Genomic DNA, 20,287 nt, shown 5'->3' with positions numbered 1-20,287 from the left:
TCATTGTAATTTTTTTTTTACTATTATTAGTTCATTAGATGCCGTCAATGGCTCAGGTTACACTGACAGTGAGAGAAAATCTTTCCTCTATAAATAAGTAACTGGGATCTATGTCAGTATTTTCTCCCTGCGGGCCTCCACATTTACCAACCTGGGTAAATTCGGGCCTGGACCACTTTCACAGTAGCCTACTTCGTCACCGATTTCTTCCTCTTGATAAGAGAGAGTCACTTCAGTAATGTGTCATTTAAGGAATCTAAGGATTGAAACTGGATTGCAACTCTCACTCCGGAGCTGTTGGGGTGTTCACCAGTAATGGCTGTTTCACCTCAAACACCTGCAGTTTGCTGGAAAAGACCCGTGTCTCCTCTGCCTATGGAACTTCCTACCCCAGTGCTGGGCGCTTCTCTTGTCTTGGGACAGATCTTGGTGGTTTTTTTTTTTCATTCCATGTAACCGTGACCCACCATTCTTTCAAATCACAAAGTTAATAAAACACAGAAATGGAGACAAAAATAAATCTATTTCACAATATATATCACAATACCATGATCTCTTACACAAAAGAATGATAATGGATTTCTATGGGTTTTGGAAGTCAATACTTTGAGCAAACTACTCTTTAATACCTGGGAACTAACTTGAAGAAATGTGATCCGTATCACAGTTTCTCATTAATATTACAAATTCTATGAGCATGTGAGGAAGTGTGGGTAAATTATACTTGAGGACATGAGTTGAGTGTTGTAGAAAACCTTCTAAGAAAGTGTTGATACAGGGATTAGCCACGGAATTCATCTCTTTCTGCAGAATGTGTTTTTTTTTATTACGTCTTAAAATTATTTATCAGGAGAGAGAAAAACAATTTTTGTTAATTATTTATTAATATTAAAATATTGATGAGCATTACCTATAAATATAACGGGACTCCAGCTGGTGCCCGGAGTTGAAACTGCTGAAAAGCAGCCAAGGCAAGAGGCCTGTATTAAAAGAGCAGAACAAATGACTTGACAGGGGCCTAAAAGCAGCAATCAGAAAAGGTTCATTTAACTCTGAGATGGCACAAGCTTCGAGCAATTGCCTCTACTTAAGTAAGTGTGGAATTACAAAAGACCATTTATTACAGTCAAAGAGGGCTTGCTCCAAGACCTTTGAAGGATTTCAGCCGTTGTAAAGTTCTGCTCAGGGCACAAGTAGTAAAATTTGGGCAGATCCCAAACAGCCTGAGAAGCTCTCATTAAAAAGTTAACACAGTCTCCATCACAATTGTTCTTTGAAATGAATTGGTTTCTCTCCTGTTTTTGTTTTTGTTTTGTTTTTAAGGAGAGATACCAGACATGATAATTTTAAAAACTTTGAAAATGTATTTTCACTGGTAGGGAAAATAAACCAGTTTCATGGTGATATGGAATGAATGTAGGGTCTCCGTGGGTTTATTAGGGAGGTGTTCCAACATCAAGCATCTTTGAAATGCTCTGTTTTAAAATTTAGCCTATTAATGGGCTTACTTCAGCAGGAAAATTAGTGGGATTTCTCCATTGTTTTTACAAGAAGCAAAATTTGTTTGCGAGGATGTTATGGCTATAATTTTTCTATTAGCAGTTGGCTAATGAATGTTTTTTAAATAGTTGGATTAGGTTAAAAGAAAATAATTCTCCAAAAATTAACACATTTCCTTTATTTATGACTAAGTGATACATTTGGAAACACTGAAAACATTTATTAAATTTTAACTAATTATAACCAAAATAAGTTGCCCTTTGCTTAGAATCAATTTCAGAGCAGCAAACCACTACAGGTTGGAGGTTGGGAGGCAAGGGTGTGGTGAAGCCAGTCCAGGAAATAAAATAATAATAATGAATAGATGAAAATTAAGTATGAAAGGCCAATGATGTTAAATTACATGAAATGATAGTAATTGCTAATGGGAGAAAATTATGAATAAGAAAATGTATTCATTTCTCCGTCAGGAAAGCAGCACCTACATTTTTCCTTGGAAAGAGATTAAACCATCATTCCTAGGTCATAAAATTAATGTTGCTTTGGTTACAAAAGTGCTCACAAAATTCCACAAATAATAGGAATAGGAGGATGGGAAACTTACTGAGAGGGATTCCTCATTTAGACTTACACTTTCTTTTAAAGTGTCACCTGGCAAGCTTAATGAAAGCTCGGTTTTTTAAGTGAGGAATAAAAATGAAAGGCATTTGTAGACAGGAACAGTTTGGGAGGTTAGATGCAAACATCAGTATGTGACAATCGTGGAAACATCAAATCCACAAATACAAATTTCCAACACCTGCTGTTACAGGAACATGGATACGCGGGGTTCTAATAGTTCTTCATTTAAGAAAAATCTATAAGAAAATAGGTCTCTTAGCAAAGAAAACAATTCAGCAGTTAACGTACCTGTGAATTCTTGAGTTTTGTTTGTTTGGTGTTTACTGTGTACTTTGCTCGTTCCATTAAGGCAGGATCCGTTGGGCCACAGTGAGGCGTTTCAGTTGGCCAGTGTTCCGAGGCTCAGATCTGCAGCCAGGCGTGCGCTGAGGGGTCCTAGGTATTTTCCTTTTTAATGGAAGGATTTGAAGTAGGGTATCCCTTAAAGTAGATTTAATCTTCAATTAGAAATGAGGCTAACCCTGTAATCTCTGATCCAAACATGTGGTTTATTTATATTCTAACCGTTTGATGATAGGTAGCAAAACACAACACATGTGGGTCAACACCCAGTCAGACACCTGAGAACATAGAGATTCGTTGACAAAGAACGGTCAGTTCCCCAGTACTTCTAATTAAACATTAAAATAATAATAATAATAAATGTAATAGCAAGAGATTGTTTTCAGATATATATTTTTATTCATCAAAGATCTTTGTGGCAAGTCAGGACCTACCGTGGTATGCTCTAAACCCTGTCTATTTGGCAATACACCCAGTATTATTATCACCTACGGATACCAGGGACTCCTGTGCCTAATGGATTCCAGCCCTCCCACAGTCAGTCCCATATGAAAATGTTATCAATGAGCTGAAGAATCTGGCATTAATCACTTTGCAACATTATAGCAAATCGGTAGCCCTGATGTTTTGTTCTTTTTTTTTAATATATCACATATATTTCATTGCTGACATCATGGTAGCAGATTGGAAACATCTGCTCAGTCGCCCCGGCGCTGCAGGTGTCCCCTGGCTCCCCCGGCGGGCGCCGAGGCGGGCCGCGTCCGGACTCCAGCGCCTCGGAGACGGGGAGCGCGCTTTCTCGGCAAGGACGAGGCTTCGGTAGTCGGCGTTCGCTGGTTGCCCTCTCTGCAGCCCCTCGTTACTGCCCTTTCTGATTGGAGTCATTCGTGTCCTCCCACCACCCCTTCCCATTCTGTCTCTACAGCTCCGTCGCCGGTCGTGACGATTAAGAAGGATCGCACGTCCAGGAACAGCATCTCTTTATCTTGGCAGGAGCCCGAACACCCCAACGGGATCATATTGGACTACGAGGTCAAGTACTATGAAAAGGTGGGGCAACCATGTAGGGCAAGGAGTCACCTTCTTAGGAGCTGTGCACTTGCTAAGACACCAGTGGCATTGCTAGAAAATGGTGGGACTCTGCTGGGGACTCTGGTCGTGGGGCACCTTTGGTTGATCCATGGAGGGGAGTCTGGAAGTCACCGTGTTAAGTTCCCCCTTCTCTAGCGACAAGTCACGGCAACCATGTCAGTACCAAACCTAAGCCATCTGGTGTGGCGTTAGAAGTGACGTCAATGTCCTTCTGCACCGAGACCCCCGTTGTACCAATTACTTCACAGTGATCTCTTAGCCTATTGATGAGCTCTCCGTGGCCCGAAGCACCGTTTCCTGACCTTCACATTCCTGGGAATCTCTTTCAGCAGAGATGGGAACACTGAACTGTGTAACAAGACCAAAACTTGGTCTGACAATGAAAAGCTTTCTTGATTCTGTATAAGGTAATTTAGCAGGTGCGAGGGGGTGCATGAGTTTGCTCCACGTCCTAAAAATTGTGGTTTGGTGATACAATCATAAAAATAGATGCATAATTACTTATAAGTGGAATTTTTACTATAGTGTTTCATCACCTCTAAAGCGCACTTGCCTTTCCCTGGTTATAAATTACGGTGAGATTTGGAACCAATATGTATTCAAACCGTATCAGAGCTGGGAGGTTTTATTAGCGACTCATGTGAACACAGCCTATTTGAATGCAGTCCACAAAGTGTTTTCAAGTGAATTAAAAACAAATTGTTCATTTATATAGCATTTTATAGAGCACTTCTGCATACATATTTAATTTTGAGATGTCTGATAATCCTATGAAATAGGTAAATAGGTTCATTCACAAATAAGAAAACAGGGTCAGTGGCATCATCTGAATTTCTCAGAGCCTCACTGCTAATAAACAGGTCTCGAGTTTGAATCCCAGCCCCCATGACTTCTCTTTTTGTGGATTTCCCTGTATAACCTGCCTTGCTCTACACAAAAATGGATCATTAGGGACGTGAGAATTAGTCGTATGATCCGTTGTAGAAAAACAAGTGTAATGCATACACATTCATTTGCATTGTGTAGCAGTTCTCTTCACTGAGGTTAACGCATTTCACAAGCATGATGTCGTCTTTTTGTCCTAGATGTTCAAAGAATGTCCCTTTCATTAAAAGCAAAGAGAGGCCTAATCAACTGCATTGTGCTGAAGTCATAGTGGGTAACTAATATCCTAGCTCCTGGTGCTCCGCTGCTGCACTGTGAAATACTCTCCCGATCACGATCTTCTATTTTTTAAAAGTATGACAAGATAGGAAGGACATCTATAGGAATCCGTGTTTTATAGACGGTGCAACAACATAAAAAGAAAGGTAATGATACACCTCAGTTCAGACTGGATAGCAGACCTGGGAAGCACCCAACCTTTAGAGCTACAGGGCCAATTCAGAAATATGGCTCAATCTGTGTTCGCATCTTTTACGAAAATAAAAAAAAAATTCTGAACTTCCTTGACATTCTACAGACAAAGCACAATGCAGATCCTTGTATTAAAACAATATTAAACAGTACAGGAAAAAACAGCAGAATCTACTCGTTATTCCCTAAGAATTTTAAAATTGCCTACTAGCATACATGCAATATTATAAATATTGCATATTTATATTTACATCGCACATGCATGAATTTAAGAATTATTCCCAAATACATATAATGCTTGAAAATATTTTGAATGTTTCACTAGAACTTAAGCTCTATACATTCTAGCTTTTTTGACAATTTTTTGACACTGATGATGGTAAGCAGAGTTGAGTTTTGGGGTATAGGCACAACTTTTTTAACAAATGAAATAATTATTTCTGTAAAATAAGTATATTTGGTCCTCTTCATTTTTTAAACATACCAACTCAGATGCTATTGTTTAACTACAAAATGTCTGCAACGTTCATTTCTTCAGTAATATCCTGCGTCTTTTTGGTTAAGGATACCCACTCTGGGCCCCACCCCAGGTGCAGGGACATCCCACCAGTGCTCAAAACCAGGTTACCCATAAAATGCTCAGCACATATTAATGTGCCTTAGGGGAAAAACACAATTCCATGTAAATCCAATTTTTCTACACAAGGTTTGACCCAAACAGCTTTCCCTGTTAATGTGTGCTGTGAATCTCCTAGTATACAACATGAGTCTCCTGGAGGAGATCCTTTGGGGAAATTCCTCTAGACTTTGATCTGAAGATATTTGTCTCTACTAAACCGCAGTGACTTACTACAGGGCACATATAACTAAAGTCATGCATGTAGAGCTACATATATGTATGTATATATAAAACCTGGACCCTTTTTTAAGTTTAACATTTTATCGTCATATAAAAATATTTTCCTCAGACTCAGTAGGGCATTCCTATTAAGTTCAATGCAAAGAGGTGTTTTCCTCCTTGTGAGTGTATTTTTGAAGTTAGGTCGAAGCTTTCATTCAGACCCGGCTCTGAGGAAAACGTGTTTCCACTTGCATATATATTCACTAAGTGGGAAAAAATGGGAAAAATGAAAACTGACTTTTCCTGCTCTATGTGCGGGACACCAGGCATTCCACCCCTGTTGGGGAATTCTGGCCTCCAGATGCCCCTGTTGCACCCGGAGAGTGAAGTGATTGTGGGTCGAGTCTTTCGCGGCCCTACGCTCTGGGCTAACGTCTGGAAGAACTGGTTTTGAGTGCATCGCCTTTTATCGTCGGACAGCATCATGAAGACTTGATTTTAACATGATTTTTTTTTTAACCTCAAAGCAGGAGCAAGAGACGAGTTACACCATTCTGAGGGCAAGAGGCACGAACGTCACCATCAGTAGCCTCAAGCCTGACACCGCTTATGTTTTCCAAATCCGCGCCCGAACCGCCGCGGGCTATGGGACCAACAGCCGCAAGTTCGAGTTTGAAACGAGCCCGGACTGTACGTAAGCTCCCAGTGTGGCGCGTAGGGGTGGGCTGGGGCAGCGGGCCGATGGTTCATTCTCTAAATTTTAACTTGGTCAAATGCATCTAGATACACCTGGAAAGTACACTGCTTGAAATGTCTGACGGTTGTGTGGCGTGGGGTGTAGATGCGGGTGTGCCTGGGTGTGCATCTGTGGGTTGTTGTTTTTCTTTGACAAATCAAGCATGTTCTAGCTCCTGGAAGGCTACTGGTCCTCTGCTGGCCATAAATTGCGTTAAGGACCTCTAGGCAATATGGTAATCCACTCCCGGTACCTACGAATCCAGATGTTCTAGGTTCATGGCACGATTCAGCGGCGGCCTACGAAACCGAAGCTTGCTGGTCCTTGAGGATTTTTTTTTTTAAGATTTTATTTATTTATTCATAGAGACACAGAGAGAGAGAGAGAGAGGCAGAGACACAGGCAGAGGAAGAAGCAGGCTCCATGCAGAGAGCCCGACGTGGGACTCGATCCTGGGACTTCAGGATCACGCCCTGGGCCGCAGGCGACGCTAAACCGCTGCGCCACTGGGGCTGCCGGAGGATTTTAATACTGTTTTAATCCTCAGCACATTCAGTCATGTATCCCTTGGAGCTGAGAGATTTTCTCAGACCGGATTTATCACCGCATTCACATTCACAAGCAGTTTGGATGGTCTTGTGTGTCTGACACCAAATTTGGCAAAAGTTGGTCTAAAACTGGCAAACACTTTCACAAAACGTTTCTCTTTTCTTCGAATGCATTTGCTTCGTATTAGAAAAACCCTTGCTAAAATGTAACTTTCAAAAAGGTGATATTATGGCCGAGGCTCTGATACGGACTAAAGACATGTTCAAGATTTTATTTAGTTTATTAATTACTGAGGATAATGAGGAGGCTATTATTTATAATTATATATATTATCTGTCTATTATATCTTATAAAAGGTTGAACTGATTTATTTATTTATTTAGTTTAAACTGGGTTAAAGGAAAATTTGAAGAAACGATACATATATACATATAAATACATATCTGTGTATCTATGTATTTAGGCAATCAGGCATACTTTAATTCATCAATCTGTCCCAAACTTGTTAGTGTCCTATAGGACAATAAATGTCATGACTGGAGTCATGTTTTCTGCTGCATATAAACCAGTTATGTCTCTAGGGAATGTTTTATTTTAATCATAATGGGAGACATTCTACAAGTCACTTAAATTCACCATCGTATGGTAGTCTAGAGAGGCAGTCAGAGATGAACACCCTTTAGAAACAGATTATCGGGGACAGTCTGACAAGGGCCAGCGCTGTCCAGAAAGGAAACCTAGGGATCCCTTTGGATGGTTCCACTTTGCCATGGCCCCTGGCAAGTATGTTCCCTATCCAAGGGCTTTGTTCATGTCCTAAAATCACATTGGCTTTGGTACAGTGATATTTTGATTGTGCCCACAATCCACACCTAATAGAAATGTTAAGGACTAACAGAAATTATGAAAGCCGTTCAAGTCATTATAATAGTTACCCTATCAAGTAGGTGTTTTATAGCCCAGGTTGTCAGGTGATTAGAAATGCCACCGAAAGGAGCGGTACCTTCTGCGGGTACTGAGAAGCTAGTGTGCTCCGAAAGCAGCGGCTCACGGTGGAAACATGACAGTGTTAACCCGAGCGGGAGCTGCGACCCTTGAGGGCACAGATCTACGCTCCAAGACCCGGTCCCCCTGTGACGTGGGTGCATGTCCACCACCGGGCGCCCCAGGGGAGTCTGCTCCACCTCCCGGCTGCTAACCTGCAGCTGCGGCCCCCAGGGCCTCCCGTCCATGGCCAGGTGCCCCCCGCTGGGCTGCGGGCAGGCCGCTCCCTCCAGGGCAGGCCTCGCTCTGCCACTCCGAGGAGAAACCACTCCCTGAGAGCATTACAAAGGAAATGTTAGAAGACATCGTGACACGTGTGAAGATTCATTTTTGTCATTGTTTTGTGTTGTGTAAAATTTTATTTATTTATTTGAGAGAGAGAGAGGTCATGAGCAGGAGGGAAGAGCAGAAGGAGAAGCAGACGCCCCGCTGAGCAGGGAGCCGGATGTGGGGCTTGATCCTGGGACCCTGGGGGGCAAGCCCCGGAGCCATGCAGGTGCCCAGCATCTGAAGGAGTTTTAAAACCAAATCTAACATTTTAGATGACATAATAACAAAGTTTAATTACAACTTAACAATCATAATTCTGAATCTTTTTGTAACATTTAAGTACTGCTAAACAAGTTTCTTTCCTTTTTTTTTTTTTTTCTTCTTTGAGATTTTATGTTTAAATGATCTCTACACCTAGCATGAGGCTCGAACTCACAACCCGGAGACCAAGAGTCACATGCTCCACTGGCTGAGCCAGTCAGGTGCCCTGCAGAAAAGTTTCTTGTTCTGAAATGATTACGAATTGAATTTTTTTTCCGGACTTTTAAGTGGTATTTAAGGCATCAATGATGAAATCTGTATGTGCTTTCCCAAGAAAGATCACAAATCCTATGAAGAGACAAACATGTTCATCATATCCTGTGGTAGAAAGTAGGCACATTGGGGAGCAGGAGTCAGATCACCATTAGATAAACACCAATTATGTTGATGTGTGCGTGGAACACCATGCATGTTCTTAATCAGTACTCGGCTATATCTGATATGTACGTTTGCAAAGGGAACAACAAACTCCAACGTATGAATGTGGTTCCCAATTTAGTATACACACTGCTGCAGCAGCATGCTGCATGAACCCCTACTGAGGCTTCCGTGTCTTAGGGTTAAGAAATACTGCCTTTGAAAACTGCAGGGTCTTGGGGTTTTGCCAAGTACATTTTATATTTGCAATACTTCCACTGATGGATACAGAGGATGAGGAAAAGATGACTTCTTAACATCCTCTTCCTCAATTATAAGAATCTTTGAGTTGAGTGGTTAGATTTTATTTATTTATTTATTTATTTATTTATTTATTTATTTATTATTTATTTATTTATTTATATTTTTTATTTATTTACTTGAGAGAGAGAGCAAGTGAGGAAGAGGATGAGTGGGGAAGGGGGCAGAGGGAGAGGGGGAGGGAGCCCCCACGTGGGCTTGAACCCAAGACCCTAGTGTCATGACTGGGGCCCAAGGCAGATGCTTACCTGACTGAGCCACCCAGGTGCCCCTAACTTTCTATTTTTTTTAATCCAAAAATATATCTTCATAAAAATTCTAGGAACTTAAGAGTCTTGTTATGTATTGATATTTTAAATATATATATGTAAAAGACTTGTGCTTGTGTTTCCTTAACAATTTGCTATTTATTGTACTTATTTTTTAAGTTTTTTTCTAGTTTTCATTTTAAGTTATATGAAAAGTTCTTATTCATAACACATATAGTTCTCAGTAGAACAAAGTATGTTTTTATCTGGAATTTAGATAATATTTTTTGAACTTGGTTAAAAATATCTTACTTTTTACAGTGATTATCGTTTTTCCTTATACCAGTGAGGAAACTGAGGAATAGGGAGGTTTACATAAGCTTTCCAGAATCACAGCATTGGTACGTGATGGGTCTGATTCTAGAACCCTGTATTGATGCCATAATACATCCTCAGCATTTGATCTGTCCTGTTCCATGGCCAGTCAGGTACTATCATTTCCTTTATCTGTGGACTAGGACCCTGAGTTTATATGTTTTTTCCTTAGGTTGCATAGCTACGAGGTGGAGTCAAGGAGCCTAGAATCTCCATGTTTTGGAGTTACTGACCTAGGGCTCTGATGGCAGAGTAAAACAAATAAATAAATGAATAAATAAGTAAATAAATAAGAAGCTGAGGTTGTAGAGTTTATAGGAGTAAAAGGGCTTCCCAGTGTCACCGGGACGTCTCCAGTAGGGACTGTGACCCTGGGGCACGCTGGGGCACACGGGCACCTGACGGGAGGCCCTCAGGGAGCAGGACCTGAGTCCGCAGCACTTTCTGCCAGTGTTTCACCGGGAAGTGGAATAATAAGACTACACGCTGTTTGTTAAGCGCTTACTGTGTGCGTGGCACCATTTTAAGTGTTTTACCCATATCAGCCCCTTTATTCCTCAAAACAGCGGTGTCCCGTCACACCGCAGGTGCAGGCGCAGGCGCAGGCCTCGAGCTTCGCAGGAACAAGCTCCGGGCCAGCGCGCTTCGCGGGGGCGGCTCGTGGGGGCGAAGGGGCCAGAACCCGGGCAGCCGTGGGGGCCCCGTCGGGTCGCGTGTGCCTTCAGCCCGGGGTCACTCGGGGTCACCCGGGGTCCGGGGTCGCGTCCCGCCTCCGGCTCCCTGCCCGGGTGAGCCTGCTTCCCATCTCCCCTGCCATCTGTCTCGCGTTCACTCCTCTCCGATAAATCAAGAAAATATTTTTTAAAAAGAGAGAAAGAAATTCGCTTTCGGGAAAACCTCCTCCGAACGGTTTGTAGGACGTGGCACGGCCTCGGGGTTCAGGGTTCCGCGCAGCGGGCGAGGCCCTCCCACGGTGACGCCCTTGCCCGATCCCCGCCTCCAGCGTCCGCCTCCCGAGCAAACGTGCGGCCCCAACGGTGACGAGCCTCCGAAGTGACCCTGTGACCACCCTGCACCCTGATACTGGCTCCTGACGAGGACATGATCCAAACCATCAAAGTCGCCCTTCTAAGCTCTTCTGCTACGTCCCTCATGCGTCTGTTAGACGTTAAAACAAGGGCATGTGCCAGGCTGGTGCTGGGAGCCCACTCGATATAGAAGTCGGGGGGACTGTAGCCGGGAGCCTGTGAGCAGCTGGGGGGCTGCAGGCACGGACACGGCCCTACGTGGCCTCACCTGGCCTAACCCTGGCCTCACCTGGCCTTACCCGGCCTTACCCTGCCCTTACCCGGCCTCACCTGCTCTGCGAGGGGATCTGCGTTCTGTCTTAAATGTGGCGGGAGAGCCCTGCAAGCATCTCCTGGCTGAGAGCGAGTTGGTGGAGGTCACGGGGACAAGGAATTCTCCAGTCACCACACAGATGGAGGCCAGTGAGGAGCTTCTGGTTGCAACCAGAGAGTGAGGACAAAGATGCGAAGAGAGGCCAGCGATTCGCTCAAGAGCGGAGGATCAGAGAGGGAGATGACAAGGGGCCTTCAGAGTCCCGTCTCCATCCGTGCTGCTAGAGTCACCAGCGTCACCGGGAGCTCACAGAAAGGCACAGGCTCCGTCCCCACTCCACAGCAACTGGATCAGAAACCACTTTTCCAAGAGATTCCCGAGTGGTTGAGTGATCCCCAGAGTTAGAGGACCACGAGTCCAGATCCGGGGTCAGCAAACCTAATCTGTGAAGGCCCAGAGAGGAGTGCCCTAGGCCCCAGGGTGCAGTCCTGTCGTCCCCACTCAGCTTGGCTGTGGTAGCAAGAAGGCCGCCGAAGCCAGCACACAAGTGTATGCTGCCACGTTCTGATGCAATTTTACCAAAAGGCACCAAAACTTGAATTTTCTATGATTTTTACATGTCAAAAAATCTTAATTTAACTTTTTTACAACCCTTTAAAAAATACAAAATCATCCTAAGCTCCTGGCCTTTACAAAACCTGGTGGCGGTGGGCAGGTTTGCCTCCTGGGCCATTGTGCTGACACCTGGACTAGGTGAACAGTTTGTATGTGGCATGTGTCATAGAGAACCTGCATAACTTTGATCTTTTTTTTTTTTTTTAAGATTTTATTTTATTCATGAGACACAGAGAGAGAGAGAGGCAGAGACACGGGCAGAGAGAGAAGCAGGCCCCATGCAGGGAGCCCAACGTGGGACTCCATCCCGGGACCCCAGGATCAGGCCCTGGGCGGAAGGTGGTGCTAAACCGCTGGGCCACCCGGGCTGCCCCATAACTCTGATCTTGAAGGTGGAACAAGCTTCACTGGAAGCCTTTATCCTGAATTCCAGGAAATCTTACCCGTTCTCCGGTTCTCTGGTAGCGCCTGGGCCACCCACCCAGTGAGCGTGCGCGGAGGCTAGAGAACACCAGCGCAGGCTGTCTCACCTGTGATCGCTGCCGGTGACACAGAGCACTTTACCTTATTGGTGCCAAGTTTCGAGCTCCTTTATAGGAAACGTCTAATTCCTCTAGCACACAGTGAGGAGTTCCGTGTACACTGCCTGAGGCAGGAAGCCGCGGGGGTGAGGGCCTGCGGCTGCCTCCACCCTCCACCCGGCTCGAGGCACCGGTCTCTGCGCTGCGCTCACGCTTCGCCTTTTCTTGTCTCCCTCCGCCCGCAGCCTTCTCCATCTCTGGGGAGAACAGCCACGTGGTGATGATCGCCATCTCGGCGGCCGTGGCCGTCATCCTCCTCACCGTGGTCACCTACGTCCTGATCGGCAGGTGGGTCCCCGGCTCTTTGCTGCTCCCTTGGGTGGCCGCCCAGTCACCGCGCAGGGTGCAGCGGCTTGGATCCCCGTCGCCCCCCCCGCCCCTCTCTCCCCGTAGCTCGGCTTCTGCCTCCCCCGACACCGCGCCCCACTCCTCACACCTGTGCCCTCCCCGCCCGCCGCCCGGTCCCCAGGCCCCCCCACCCCAGCACGTGTCAGAACCCGGACGACACGCCCACGTACACACGCTGTAGCCCCCCCTGTGCCCTGCGGCCGCCCCCCGCCCCCTGCCCCGGGTCGGGCGGCCGTGCGGAGCCCCAGGGGGAGGGCCCTTCCGTAAGGGACCTGGAGAACCCGGAGCCCTGAGGCTTCCACCGGCGCGTTTGATTGAGGCAAAGGGGTCCCGGCTGTGCCCGCGGCCCGCGCCCTACCTGCTCCCCCGCCTTGTCTCCTCGACTCACCTGCAGGTTCTGCGGCTACAAGTCGAAGCCCGGGGCGGACGAGAAGCGGCTGCACTTCGGCAACGGACAGCGTAAGTCCCGGCCCTTCTGGGCTTCGCTCTTGGGCCTCCCGTTCCCTTGGTGGGATGCCCCCCGCAGAGGGAATGGAAACCGCAAAAGCCGGTTCATGAAAGAATTGAGCAAATTCAGTTCATTTTAAATGCAGAGGGAACCCGAGGCTCCGCGGGAAGCCTTGCCCCGCAGCGGCAGGGGGGAGCGCAGCGAGGCCCCCCAGGCCCCGCAGCCACCCGCGCAGCCCCCGCCGCGCCCCCGGCCTTGCAGTCCCTGCTCTCGTCCTTTGCCGAAGCCCAGTAGGAGCCTCTCCCCCTTCCCAGCCCCCAAATGCATGTAAGCAGCCTCTGTTTATGGGAAATGCCTTTTACTCCGTGTTGTCAACCAAACTGTATTTTGGAATCCCACCACATCCCACTGGCAGGAAGGCCAGCGCTCTTCCCTCTTTAAGATTTATTTATTTATTCACAAGAGACACACAGAGAGAGGCAGAGACACAGGCAGAGAGAGGCAGAAGCAGGCTCCATGCAGGAGCCCGAGGTGGGACTCGATCCCAGGACCCCAGGATCACACCCTGGGCTGAAGGCAGCGCTAAACTGCTGAGTCACCCGGGCTGCCCTCCCTCAGATTTTAATACCAATCCATTTGGTCTCTTTTTAATATTTTCTAAAAGAACTACTTTTTCTTAAGGAAATGAAGTGTTTATGTCTAATAAGAAAACTCCTTTTTCCCCCTTCACACAAAACAAATCATCCCAGGTGCTTTGATTTTCCAAACTATGGTTCAGTTTACTGTGGCCTGTTACTGATGAGTGGACCCAAAGGGAACAGCATGTTCCCATGGAAATTAGGACAGACTATACTCATCTGCTCTTGAATAATCTCAGTATAACTCACGTGGTCTCATAAGCATCGCTGTCCTCAGCATTCACTGCCGCCTTGTGAAAATATGCTCGATTCCGCATGATACCTCATATAAATGACTCGATACAACTATAGCTCTGGTTATAACACGGGTAAAAGCTGACTACCTGCGGCTAACAAGCAGGGGGACACAGTAGCTTGCAAAAAAAGGAGAAAAAGAGCATCTTGCAAGTGTGAATTGACGTGCTAGGGAGACAGGGGCGGCGTTCACCGAGGTGTGGTCTCGTTCATGCATCTCATCGCTGTTGTTGTGGAATAATTCACAAAAGCACAAGTGCTACGCTCCTAAGAGCAACGCCCCATCATTTCAGATGACTTAGGTCACCAACTCCAACGTCTTAAAAGAATGAAGCAACCAATTAGAGCGGCAACCTTCCTGTGGATTAAATGTTCTTCACTGGGGTTGGACAGTCAGTGTATAAATATCGCCCACACAGCGAGACTGTACTGAGTTTTTTTTAACGTCAGAATTGTGAATCTCCTGAATTTGCAACACTGGTAAATGTCTGTGTCCCAGTCGTGAGCAGGATGCCTGGGTCACTCCGGTCTGTTTTCAGCCGTAGGTTTTCCTGGTGGAGTTGGTTGAAACTTTAATTTTCTTCAAATGCACAATATCTTTATGACTAGACAGACAAAAGAGAAATGCATTTTATCCGAGCTATAGGGGTATAAAGGAACTTCTGTGCATGTCATAAACTTTCTGCGTCTTAATGCTGCAGCTGTTTTATTTCAGACCATTTAGCTGGTATTACTTTAAAAAGCTCTAGCTATGAACGATTCCCTCCAGCCTCGTTACAAATCCTATAACATTGCTTCAAAAGGAAAGAAATGTGTTTCACCTCCTGAGATCCTGTCCCCTTGCCCTCTCTGGCGAGGCCTTTTTATTTTTTGCTGTCCTTAGGGCAACTCATGCTGGTAAAATGGAAATGTAAATTATTGTGTTTGCGCAGAACGAGCTGTAAAGTAGTGCAGCTTAACACGTGTGCATGTGTTTATTATCTGGTTTTCTTGACACAGCCCAGTGACTCTGTACGTTGCCCTTAATTATTGGTGTGAAGGGATTATGTGCCTGGTATCCTGCATCACCTGACTCCTGCAGCCTCTGGGGTCAGCAGTTAAAAGTCCGCAGCCGAGGCGCCCACAGTGAACAGACCATCTTGGGGGGGGGGGGGGGCGTGTTTCTAATTGCATTGTTCGCCAAGTTTTGTGTGCATAGGAAAACAATTTATGTGGTTTTACTTAAGGCGAGCAGTGTGATTGATCTCATTTGGGGATGACTATGGAATTTTCAGATTATCTAGCGAGGCCTCTCCGCCCCGGGGCTGACAGGTACAGGGTGGCTCTAAAGCCACTCCCAGGGCTGCTGAAAGCCTGTGCTTGTTTAAAAAGTCTCAGACTTTGCTCCTCACAGCCCATTTTATGCTGGCCTTTGCGAATCCTGATGCTGGTAAAATGCTTCCAAGTTGATTTCCTTACGTTGGGCAAGATAAAGGCATTTGTCATTGTTTACAAGAAAAAAATATCCTTTTTTGGGGAAAAATTAATTTTTATCGTATCTTTAAAAAGTTTCCTTTTCCTTGCAAAGGAATAGTAAAGCTCCACAGGCTCCTAGTTCCTTGCGGTCTCCTGGGGGCGATCGGGGGCCCTGCAGGTGGGCCCCGGGAGCTGGGAGCAGCGCGGGCCGGGAGGGCTGGGCCACCCGCCACCGCTCCAGGGCGACGCAGTCCCCGAAGCAGCCCGGCCGCCGGGCGTCCCACGGTGAGCGGAGCTGGAGCCCCGAGCGGCAGCCCCGAGGGGCGGCGGGTCTCAGCCTCCCGAGACCTCGGGCTCGCGGTGACGGTGACCAGACGGCCTCCAGCGAAAATCCTGACGCTGGCGGTGTCGGCCACACACCGGGCGGGCCGGGCGGGCGCACCGCAGGTCTTCCAGAGCCTTCTCTCCGCCGAGCTGCCCAGAGTCGGAAAGCTTCGGGAGCACAGCTCTCACCTTCCAAAGCCGCCCCGTCCGCGTTTGCTCAGAGCAGGGGCAGAGCCCACGCCCGTTTCCCCACTTCTGCGGGCGTGACTCCCTGGAGAGCGTCTCCCCAGTTCCCTGCACTTGGCCCCGGGGATTGCTGTGCCCGTGTCCACGCAGGCCCGTGTCGGAGGAGCATCGGCCTCTCTCCTCCGTCTGTTCCCCCGCCTCCCATTCCTATGCTACAGTCTTGGAATCCTCTCTACACACAGCCCGGGAACACTGAATTTTTTTTACTTCCTAACCACCGTTTATTTTTATGATCCATTGCTTTTCTTAGGATTCTTTCTTTTTTTTTTTTTTAATTTATTTTATGATAGTCACAGAGAGAGAGAGAGAGAGAGAGGCAGAGACACAGGCAGAGGGAGAAGCAGGCTCCATGCACCGGGAGGCTGACGTGGGATTCGATCCCGGATCTCCAGGATCACACCCTGGGCCAAAGGCAGGCGCCAAACCGATGCGCCATCCAGGGATCCTTATTACTTTCTTTTTAAAGATTGTATTTATTTGACAGAAAGATCATGATAGAGAGAGAGAGAGAGAGAGAGAGCGACCAGAGGCTGACGCTTAAGTGATGGAGCCCCCGGGGTGCCCTAGGCTCCTATTTCTTTACTCAAACCCTTCCTGGATACACTACAGGAACAGAAACTGATGTGGCATAGCCGTGGCCTTCATGAAGACGGCCTGTAGGTCAGCGGACTCTCAATGTCCCAGTCCGCACTCTGCCATGTGGGACCCATTGATCTAGCGTGTGCAGTGTGGCGGGCTCCCCAGAGTAATTGCCATCGCCATCACCATGCCCACCTCAAGCAAAGAGCAAAATGGACTCCAAGAAGTCTCCAGTCATCACACAATGTTCACTTGCAATTTGTCATTAAGATTCTTTCATTATAAAATCATATTGGAAAAAGATAACATCTGATTTTATTCATTTCTTTGGGATTAAAATATCTTTCAAAACGTAGTGGGATAAATGAAGCCATATATCACCATCAGGCATCCTGCCCCTTGCTGGAACAGTGTTACCAATATATTTTTACCGATGTGACCAAAATCAAAAGTAAAAACCCACTGTATTAGTACGCACATAAAATCCTTACCGTCAGAGCGTGTGTATGTACTTTAATAGATCCCAGTCTCCCTTTTTGATAAAATCTAGTTTAGGGGCACCTGGCTGACTCTGTCGGTCGAGCACGTGACTCTTGATCTCAGGTTCCTGAGTCCAAGTCCCACATTCGGCCTAGAGCTTACTTTAAGACAATGGTTTTACTTTAGAGAAAATTAGTTATTGAACATTCCAAATCATTTCCAATATGATTTATTTTTTTTCCAAATGATAGGAACCTCATTAGAACTATGTCCAATCCAAAACGATTCTCCAGGATCTTCTATCCATGGTCTTTCATCTTCAGAATAATTGAATAAATACACATATTATGAAAGAGGTTTATATTTGATAAGTTGTAAATATAATTCATGTCTAGAATTTAGTTCCTTAGCACCATCACCAAACTCCCCAAGAATCTATACTGCCTTTAACTGTGTTGAAACGCGGTCCAGCAAGGTCTCAGCGAGGTGCCGCTGCCCTGGTACAGGCATGGGATGCAGTGTATAGACTACTCCTCACGGGGTTAAGGAGGTCTGTGACTGCAGGCAGGGACACTGGTTGTGAATGTCACTAAACGCAGAATGGTATCCGAGAAAGACGTGCTGTTGCGTGGCCTTCAGGTAACTTAGCTCTGTGTCCCAGCCTCCCTTCTGCCCTATGAAATCGTCTCACAAGCTGTGACTCATGGTCAGATGTGGCGTCATCGTGAACATTTGCTTCCTGCGCTAGTGCGTCTTGGGGGACTGGGTGACCACTGGGCCTACTCAATTCCCAACTACCCTCCCCGTGAGATGCCCTTTTTCGAAAGTCCATTTTCTGTCTAATGTTTCTGTGGAGAAAACTCACAGTGGTTCCTCTTTTGTCTCATTATGGGAAATGTCGTTTCTTAAGTCGTTTGATACTTAGTCCAAATTCTGTGTCTGCCGACTGCTGTGACACCTGACAATAAATGACAGATCAATGTACTTTTTCATAATGGGGATTTTCCCCCCACTAATAATGTGATTAAACAACTGCCTCAGTTAAGGTTTCCTACATCTAGCTCCATTAACGCCTGCCTTCTCTCCTTCCTTCCTGCACACAGTGAAACTTCCAGGTCTCAGGACCTACGTTGACCCCCACACATACGAAGACCCTACTCAAGCGGTTCATGAGTTTGCTAAGGAACTGGATGCCACCAACATATCCATCGACAAAGTTGTTGGAGCAGGTAATAACCGTGACCCAATCCCACCCCCAACATGTATGGTGATGACAAATCACCACTACGGAGAGGAATGCTGCCCGGGTCCCTCAAGTTCTCAGGCCTCAGCTATATTGCTATGAAAAGGGACTTTTTTTTTTTTTCATGATCAAAGGCAGGCAATAAATAAACGAGGTAGTATTTAATGGAATGTAATGATTTCGAAGGTGCCAGACTTACTCACAGACCATGGCCAGCGTTTTTATTTATTGGATTTCGGAGCCAGCAGCCACAAAAGCTCAATCCTCCGCTGGCTACCCGAGTCCCATGTCACCAAGCCTACGTGGCTGTGCAGGGATAACAGGATAAAACAGGGTCCTACTTTAAATAAGCTCACTACATGAAGATTTTGGTTTGGGTAAAATAACAATAATAATAATAATTTTAGAAACTTCTTTGGAATTAAAGAGAGAACACAAAATAAAATCATAAATGACACATTTTACACAAATTCATTCAGAACTGTTTTTGAGTGGATAGTTTAAGCAGCGTGCAGTGCGCCACCTTAATATCTGCCTGTAGGCTCATACAGTCTTAATGCATTTGTATGGAAGCTTGTTCTCATAGAATAGCACTTATGTATTTCCAATAAAAACCATACTCATAAAGTAACAGTATTGTTACAAATGCACATAAACATACAGCACCTACAGATAGGCAGCTTGAGATCAAATAAAAACTAACTCCTCCGAAGTAAAAATAAACAATATTGTACAATAGTTTTTTATTCCATCATCTCATTGGTCAGTATTGTTTCCAAAACAAATACAAAGTAGTTATGTTGATGTAGGAAGTAGAAAGATCAAGAAATTGGCTCACTGAATTACACATAACAGATCAGATCATATTTTCTGCAAGTACTGTATATCTATGACTAATACATCTTTACACAAATATTGTATGATTTTGTTTCTCTTTGCACTTCAAGGCAGTATTTAGAATTCTAGCCATACTTGCCACTCAAGTAGGACAACCTGAGTAATTCCATATCAGTTAAATAAACTGATAATGCACGAAATCTGCTCCTCTAACTTTATTGATAGTTTATCTGCCTAAAACTCACATGTGCAGGTGATATTAAAACATGGAACCAGTAATTCACAAAAGGAAAGTAGACCATGTGCTTCTTTTTCCACAACCTAAGACTTAAGAATATACACATTCATGGTGTACCTATGTCAATCCAGTTGAAACAAATATGCATTGATCACTGTCTCTCAGTTGTATAGTTCTTTGTGTAGAGCTTTGTCAGTGGCCCTGTGGTGCAGAGGATTTTGTGGTCCTGGCATTGCTGTCCCACAGGAGTGCACTGTTCTCCAGCATGGAAATCTGGGAGCATATGTAGCATGGAGACTTTGCACCCTCAATTGATGTGAGGACGAGAAGCTCAGCTAGTGTCCACAAGGCTGGGCAGACACCTCAGGACCTTGAACTTGGGGGCCCTCTGCATTAGTAAAAGCTTAAAAATATAGATGTTATTGATTATACCAGATATCTGGTACCCAGTAGTGTGAGACAAAACACATTCATTGAAAATGGTATTTGATAAATGAGACAAAAGGAAAGGCTACTTGCACTGACTCACTTAATAATAATCCCCGATCCTCAAGAAAGATCACAACGGAGCATCTTTTATCCATTTCTCCCTTCAAACGTATTTGCAAAAAATTAGACCTGTGCCCATTTTCAGGGTTTTGTAGACA

At 45.6% G+C, this 20,287-nt stretch overlaps 1 protein-coding gene across 6 annotated transcripts in view; it reads left to right on the top strand.

Annotated features, from left to right (window-relative positions):
* The window catches only part of EPHA3 (EPH receptor A3), a 324,780-nt gene that overhangs the window by 248,445 nt on the left and 56,048 nt on the right, over positions 1–20,287 (top strand). For 4 of the 6 annotated variants that reach the window (XM_041767286.1, XM_041767273.1, XM_041767297.1 and 1 more), the window contains 5 exons: positions 3,389–3,513; positions 6,280–6,442; positions 12,696–12,798; positions 13,253–13,317; positions 18,426–18,551. In XM_041767286.1, the coding sequence (XP_041623220.1) occupies positions 3,389–3,513; positions 6,280–6,442; positions 12,696–12,798; positions 13,253–13,317; positions 18,426–18,551 (582 nt within the window). The remainder of the gene's footprint in view (positions 1–3,388; positions 3,514–6,279; positions 6,443–12,695; positions 12,799–13,252; positions 13,318–18,425; positions 18,552–20,287) is intronic. The other 2 variants (XM_041767292.1, XM_041767280.1) reach the window with 1 other exon arrangement.

The sequence above is a fragment of the Vulpes lagopus genome, chromosome 1 (assembly GCF_018345385.1).
Source record: "Vulpes lagopus strain Blue_001 chromosome 1, ASM1834538v1, whole genome shotgun sequence".
Lineage (NCBI taxonomy): Eukaryota > Metazoa > Chordata > Mammalia > Carnivora > Canidae > Vulpes > Vulpes lagopus.
The sequence above is the reverse complement of the archived record's forward strand: the minus strand, read 5'-3'. Positions and strand labels throughout refer to the sequence as shown.